The 8,034-nt window shown below is 38.8% G+C and overlaps 1 protein-coding gene across 1 annotated transcript in view; it reads left to right on the forward strand.

Annotated features, from left to right (window-relative positions):
• Positions 1-7,724, forward strand: part of LOC148123234 (tRNA (carboxymethyluridine(34)-5-O)-methyltransferase ALKBH8-like) — an 85,370-nt gene extending 77,646 nt beyond the window's left edge. Inside the window, exon 8 of the mRNA XM_087896316.1 lies at positions 7,353-7,724. Within this exon, the coding sequence (XP_087752442.1) occupies positions 7,353-7,724 (372 nt within the window). The remainder of the gene's footprint in view (positions 1-7,352) is intronic.
• The last annotated feature ends 310 nt before the right edge of the window (positions 7,725-8,034 follow it).

Consider the following 8,034-nt stretch of genomic DNA (forward strand, 5'->3'; position numbering starts at 1 on the left):
TTTTTACTATGTTGATTCTCCCAATCCAAGAGCAGGGGATGTCTTTCCATTTTCTGGTATCCTCCTCAATTTCTTTCTTCAAGGACTTAAAGTTCTTGTCAAATAGGTCTTTCACTTACTTGGTTAGAGTAACCCCAAGATATTTTATGCCATTTGTGGCTATCATGAAAGGTGATGTTTCTCTGATTTCCCTCTCTGTTTCTTTATCCTTTGTGTATATCGGACAAATATCCTTTGTGTAAATTGGAGGGCAACCGATTTTTTGGAGTTGATCTTGTATCCTGCCACATTACTAAAGGTGTTTATCAGCTGTAGGAGTTCTTTGGTAGAGTTTTTGGGGTCACTTATGTACACTATCATATCGTCAGCAAATAACGAAAGTTTAACTTCATCCTTTCCAATTCGAATCCCCTTGATCTCCTTATGTTGTCTTATTGCTATTGCTAGAACTTCAAGCACTATATTGAAGAGGTATGGAGAGAGTGGACAGCCTTGTCGCGTTCCTGATTTTAGTGGAAAGGCTTTGAGTTTCTCTCCATTCAATTTGATGTTAGCTGTCGGCTTGCTGTATATTGCTTTTATTATATTTAGGTATGATCCTTGTATCCCCAGTCTCTCCAACACCTTTATCATTAATGGGTGTTGAATTTTGTCAAATGCTTTTTCAGCATCCAATGAAATGATCATATGATTTTTTTCTTTCAGTTTATTTATATGATGGATTACATTGATAGATTTGCGTATATTGAACCAGCCCTGCATCTCTGGGATGAAGCCTACTTGATCATAATGGATAATTTTTCTAATGTGTTCCTGGATTCGGTTTGCCAGTATTTTATTGAGAATTTTCGCGTCGATGTTCATGAGTGAGATTGGCCTGTAATTCTCTTTCTTGGTTGTGTCTTTGTGTGGTTTTGGTATTAAGGTAACTGTAGCTTCATAAAAGGAGTATGGCAATGACTCTTCTGTTTCTATATTATGGAATACATTAAGGAGTATAGGAATTAGCTCTTCCTGGAAATTCTGGTAGAATTCTGCATTGAAACCATCTGGTCCTGGACTTTTTTTGGTAGGGAGATTTCTGATAACAGCTTCTAGTTCTTCACGACTAACAGGTCTATTTAGATTATTCACCTGTTCTTGGTTCAACTTTGGTATATGGTACTTATCTAAAAAAATGTCCATTTCTTTTACATTTTCCAACTTTGTGGCATATAAACTTTCGTAGTAAGATCTAATGATTCTCTGAATTTCCTCTGAGTCTGTGGTTATATCCCCCTTTTCATTTCTGATCCTATTAATTTGCATGTGCTCTCTCTGCCGTTTGATTAGTTTGGATAGGGGTTTGTCAATCTTGTTGATTTTCTCCGAGAACCAGCTTTTTGCTTCATTGATTCTTTGGATTGTTTTCTGTGTTTCTATTTTGTTGATTTCAGCCCTCAGTTTGATTATTTGCAGTCTTCTACTCCTCCTGGGTGAATCAGCTTCTTTCTTTTCTAGATCTTTCAAGTGTGTTGTTAAGTCTCCAATGTGTGCTTTCTCCGTTTTCTTTAGGTGGGCACTTAGTGCTATGAACTTTCCTCTTAGCACTGCTTTCATTGTGTCCCATAGGTTTGAATACGTTGTGTCTTTGTTTTCATTATATTCAAGGAAGACTTTAATTTCTTTCTTTATTTCTTCCTTGACCCAGGGGTTATTTAGTAGTTGACTCTTCAACTTCCATGAGTTTGTTGGCTTCCTGGGGGTACCATTGTTGTTGAATTCTAATTTTAATCCATGGTGATCTGACAAGACACAGGTAGTTACTAATATTTTTTTGTGTCTGTGGAAGTTTGCTTTGTTACCAAATATATGGTCAATTTTCGAGAAGGTTCCATGAGCTGCAGAGAAGAAGGTATATTCTTTCCTATTTGGGTGGAGTGTTCTATAGATGTCTGTTAAGTCCATTTGATTCAGTACCTCCAATAAATCTCTTATTTCTCTGTTAGGTTTCTGTCTGATTGACCTGTCCATTGGTGAGAGAGGAGTGTTGAAGTCTCCTACTATTAGTGTGTGTGGTTTGATGACTGCCTTGAGTTCTAGAAGAGTTTCTTTTACATATGTGGGTGCCTTTATATTAGGGGCATAGATATTCAAGATTGAGACTTCTTCCTGATGAATTGTTCCTGTTATGAGTATGAAATGTCCATCTCCATCTCTTCTGATTGATTTTAGTTTGAAGTCGATTTTGTTAGATATTAGGATGGCCACACCCGCTTGTTTCTTAGGACCATTTGCTTGGAAAACCTTTTCCCAACCCTTTACTCTGAGTAGGTGTCTGTCTTTGTGGTTGAGGTGTGTTTCTTGTAAACAGCAGAATGTTGGATCCTGTTTTCGTATCCAATCTCTAAGTCTGTGCCTCTTTATAGGTGAGTTGAGTCCATTGATATTAAGTGATATTAATGACCAGTGATTGATGACTCCGGTCATTTTTTTGGGTAGTAGAGTGTATGTGTTTTCCTTCTTTGAGTTGTGCTTGTGAAGGGTCGCTAGATGTCTGAGTTAATGTAGGCAGTGTTGGGAATGTTGGATTCCTTGGGTTGTGATTTTCCTTCTAATATTCTCTGTAAGGCTGGATTAGTAGCTACGTATTGTTTAAATTTATTTTTATCCTGGAATATTTTGTTTTCTCCGCTGATAGTGAACAATAGCTTGGCTGGGTAAAATAGTCTGGGCTTGCATCCATGGTCTTTTAGTTTCTGCAGTACCTCTATCCAGGACCTTCTGGCTTTCATGGTTTCCATCGAGAAGTCTGGTGTAAGTCTGATAGGTTTACCTTTATAAGTTACTGGACCTTTTTCCTTTGCAGCTCTCAATATCCTTTCTTTAGTCTGAATGCTTTGTGTTTTGATTATTATATGACGAGGGGATGTTTTTTCTGATTCAGTCTATTCGGTGTTCTGTATGCTTCTTGAACCTTCATAGGAATATCGTTCTTTAGGTTGGGAAAGTTTTCTTCTATAATTTTGTTGAGTATATTTTCTGTACCTTTGAAATGCAATTCTTCTCCTTCTACTCGTATTATTCTTAGATTTGGTTTTTTATTGTGTCCCACAGTTCCTGAATGTTTTGTGATGAGAATTTGTTGGATTTGCTGTTTTCTTTGGTCAGAGTGTTTAATTTCTCTATGGTGTCCTCAGAGTCTGAGATTCATTCTTCTATCTCTTGTATTCTATTGGTTATGCTTGTTTCTGAAGTCTCTGTTCGTTTACCTAGATTTTCCATAGCCAGCCGGCCCTCAGTTTGTGATTTCTTCATTGACTCCATTTCAGTTTTCTAATCTTGAACTGTTTCTATTACCTGTTTGATTGTTTTTTCTTGGTTTCCCAGAATTTCATTTACGGATTTACTCATTTCTTCAAACTTTTTGGTATATTTCTCTTCCATTTCTTTACTCATTTCCTCAGTCTTTTTGTTATACTTATCTTCCATTTCTTTACGGCAGATTTTCTCCTCCTGTTTAAGTTCCTCTATTATTTTCATAAAGAAGTGCTTAGAGTCAATTTCTTTTATTTCTTCTGGAGTAGGGTGTTCAATTCTTCTAGTTTCGTGATGCCTGGATTCTGGAGATGTCATGTTGCCTTTCAGGTTGTTGGAGGAATTCTTGCATTGGCGCCTGCCTATCTCCTCCACTCTGGATGAAACTCCTCAGCACTTTCTGGATAGAACTCCTCAGCACTCTCTGGGCAGGACTTCACAGCACTCTCTGGTTAGAGCTCCTCAGCCCTCTCTGGGAAGAGCTCCTCAGCAGTGCAACAGGGATAGCTGGTCTTCCCAGGACCCGGGAGACAAAGGGCCCGCAGCAGTGGGTGGGGGGGAGGGGTCCCTTGGAACACCGAAGACCCTGCCGCAGAAGCTGAGGGGGGAAGGACTGTGCTCCCTTCCCGGACAGGCAGACTGCCCAGGCTAGCACCCACTCAGCTCTCTGGGAAGAGCTCCTCAGCAGTGCAACAGGGCTAACTCTTATTTATTCATTTGTAAGATGGAAAATAAATCTTTTCTTGTTTTATTTTTGACTGGACACATGTTAATAGTTGGTTTAACATATTTATAATCTAGATCATTACAAAGTAATTGAAATGATGATATGTAAAATATTTAAATTTATTTACTTTAGAGTGTGTGCATGTGTGTATGTGTGTGTGTGTGTGTGTGTGTGTGTGTGTGTGTATTGATGTCAGTTGCCAAAGTGTACATTTGTAGATCAGAGAACAACTTTAAGAGTGAATTCTCTCCTCCCAGAGGTGAATTCAGGTCATTGGGTAGTAGCAAGAGCTTTTACCTACTGTGCCATCTCCCTAGCTTAATTCTTAATTAAATAATTCTTAATTAACTCATAATGCTTAATTCTTAATTGCATTGGATATAGAATAACTGTATTTTTCTATGGCATAACAGCCAATATATTACAGAAAATAGAGGTCAATAAATACAAAACATTAGGATGAAAACAATTGTATAAACCCATTCTTATTTCCAAGTAGTACATCACTTGGTATATATATATACTTGGTATATATATATATAATATATATATCTATTATATATATATATATATATATATATATACTACTATAGCAAGTAGCAAATCAACTGAAAGAAATGTGAGAAACTTAAAAAAACAATTGATAAGATCAGTAATAATATACATGTTAAATATGTTATATTGGTTTTAATCTATATAAAAAGTAAAATGTTGTAGGAGACTGCTTGTTTGTTCCTGGCTGCCCAGACCATGAAATAATCACACAGAATCTCTATTATTTAAATCACTGCTTGGCCAATCACTTAAGCATATTGCTAGCTAGCTATATCTTGGGTTAACCCATTTCTATTAATCTGTGTATCGCCCTGTGACTGTAGCCTACCAGCAAGGTCCTGGCGTGTCTGTCCCTGGCTGAGGCTACATGGCTTCTCTCTGACTCCACCTTCTTTCTTCTAGCATTCAGTTTAGTTTTCCCCACCTTGCTCTACTCTGCCCTATCTCAGGCCAAGGCTAACCTATAAAAGCAGCACATCTACAGAAGGGCCTCCCACACCACTGAAATACCTGAGTGATGGAAGGATGTGGCACTTACTCATGGAACTTGAATTCTCTCAAATTTTGTAGAAGTTGCCTTCTTGAAACACTGTCTTAAAAAGTTGTGATATATAATTTTACATCTTTTATAAAAGGACAGATAATAGTGAACAGAGTATCTCTGGAGAGACAGAGGCCATACCTTGTGATTAATAGGTGGCCAAAAAAGTGTCTAAACCTAATGGAAATAATAATAGATATCTCCTTTTATGTCTGTAAAAACTGAGGGTCAAGTTTCTGAGAATACATAAGCAGTTGAAAACAGACCTTCACAGGCAGTCTTTCTGAAGTGAAAACTATTTTGCTACTTCCTTGTCTTTCTGGAAGTGATAGTTACAAAGAATCCAAATAACTGTGAAAAACATACTCCAGAATTTAAAAAGTGAAAGTTCTGTTCATTTTCCTACTGAAAAAGTGGAAGAATCTCATTAAATCAATATCTCTCTCTCCCCCCTCCTCCTCCTCCTTCCTCTGCTTCTTTTTCTTCTGTCCTTCCCGCTCCCTCTTTCTCTTCCCCGCTTCCCCACCAGCAGTAGTTATACACCCTTTCTTTTATATATACTAAATTATTCTTGGGGCTAGAGAGGTGACTCGTACTTCAGAGCACTTTCTGTGCTAGCATGAAGGCCAGAGTTCAGACCCTAGCACCCACATGAAAACTGGGCATGCTCCTCACATGCACACCTGTAACGCCAGTGCTGAGACTGACAGAGATAGGAAGATTTCTGGCATTACTGGCAGGTAGTCTAGCAGGCAGTCTAGCTCGTTCTAGATTCAAGAAACCCTTTGTCTAAAGGGAGTAAGGTGTAAAGTGGTAGAGGTGGGCACCTTGTGCCTTCTTCTGGCTTGGGGGTTTATTTTTCTAGTCTGTCTTTACCTCTGGTTTTTGGGCTTTGATCATGATTGCTTTGAATATGCATCAAGATTATTATTATGGCTTTTGTTATTAGTGTTGTTATTTGATGCAAAAACCCACAAAGTATGATTAATAATTTATTAAGGGGTACAATGGAAAAACAGACTCATGAATACAGAATGACTTAGATGCAGCTGCTGATTCAGCTGCCATTGTCCTACTGTTCTGCGATGATGAGGTGATGAGGGTGATGAGGACCAACTGCAAGGCTTGCTCCTGCTCCAACCACCCAAGAAAGAGAGTGTACATCCCCTCCTCAGTTTTGTTTGGTCACTTATCCTGAGAAACCATGCCCATAGGCCTAGTTATGCAAACATCAGTTATTATTATTGATATATGCTTATGATTAATTAATTATATATATTAATAATATATAAATTATTATTATAACTTCTGGACAGTTTATATTAAGTTGTATAGATTCTTTTGTCTGGTGCGGGAGAATTGTCTGTATTCTGTCAATCATGTTTTAAATAAATGCTGATTGGCCAGGCAGGAGGTGTAGGCAGGAAAACCAGACAGGAAGTGGAAATGATGCAAGGAGAGCAGGAGAATTCTGGGGAGGAGGAAGCTGATTCCTCCCACACCTGCCCAATGTGATTATTTTCTTTGGAGCTAAACAGCTGGGGGAATTGGGCAGGACAGAAATCCGAACAAGCAGGCCCGGCCTTTTCATTTTACATTTGTCTGTTTCCAGAGAGCAGTAAATTAAGACCAACAAGTACATATAAACTGATCAGTTTAATTCTTTAGTGATTGGCTTTCTGCTCTATTGTGGCCAGTTTATAGTCACTTCTTTCTGTTTCTTCCTTTAGTTTCAAGTTAAACTTGCCATTGTACCTTGAAGGCCCTCAGACCATCTTCTGTCTCCAACATTGTATGATTGCTAAACCCTTCGCTTTGCTTTCTAACATCCCAGCCGCTCTTCTGCTGATCTCCTTGGGATTCCGCCCTGTGCTCGCGCAGCATGGGTCTCAAAGATGCCTTTAGAGGACTTTGTAGCCTTTGGAGGTATTGCCTGCAGTTCCTCCTTTATCTGTGATTCTGTTCCCTGCGTTCCAGGACTTCCCTGTACTCAGAACCTGGTGTTCTCAGGCAAGGGAATCTTGGGTTTCCATCTTGTAATCTATTTCCCACACTGTGAATTAAATTCATTCAGGTCTAGTCTGCAGACTTGCTTACCAGTGCCTTAGCCAGATGTTTTATGTACAGTTTGAGACACCTACACATAGTCCTACATTTAATTATAATTTTCCACATCCTTTTTCTCCTCTGGATTGATAAATAATAATCATTTCATTTTAAATTTTCTTTTAGGAGCATAGAGTGGCAGCTCTCCAAGAACTTGTCCATCTCCTGAGACCTGGTGTGCAGGCCCTCATATATGTCTGGGCAATGGAACAAGAATATAAAAATCACAAATCCAAGTACCTTAGAGGAAGCAAAACTTGCCTACAAGATAAAGAGGAGATAAACAATGTCATAGCCCCTGAAGGATTGCTAGTAAATCAAATGTCTGATGAAGGTAGTGAAGACCTAGCATCTTCTGTCCCCTCCACTGATAATATCAAGGAAAAAAGATGTAAACCAAGAAAAGTTCCTAATTCTGAGCTGCCTGTTCATACAAACCGGACTTCTTTTCATTCCCAAGGTGCTGGTTCCATGGCACCTCAAGAGAAATCCTGGTAAAGAGAAAGCTGCTGAGCCCTCTGGCTTCGCAGGATGCCCTGATCAATGTCCTGTGTTTCATCGTTATTACCATGTTTTATGAAATGGAGAATTGGAGGCTTCCTGCCAGGCTCTGGGTGTAGCATTCTGCAAAGCTACTATGATGAGGGGAATTGGTGTGTTGTTCTTCAAAGGGTCTGTTCTGAACATATCAGGTGTAAAGAAAAAAATGCCTATCTATTTCTTCGAAGGAGGCTAGTTATCCCTTTAACTAACAAGGAAGTTTTGGAAGACATTACCAAAGGAAAACTGAGAGCAGAGATTACAGAGG

The sequence above is a fragment of the Myodes glareolus genome, chromosome 1 (assembly GCF_982192425.1).
Source record: "Myodes glareolus chromosome 1, mMyoGla1.1, whole genome shotgun sequence".
Classification (NCBI taxonomy): Eukaryota; Metazoa; Chordata; class Mammalia; order Rodentia; family Cricetidae; genus Myodes; species Myodes glareolus.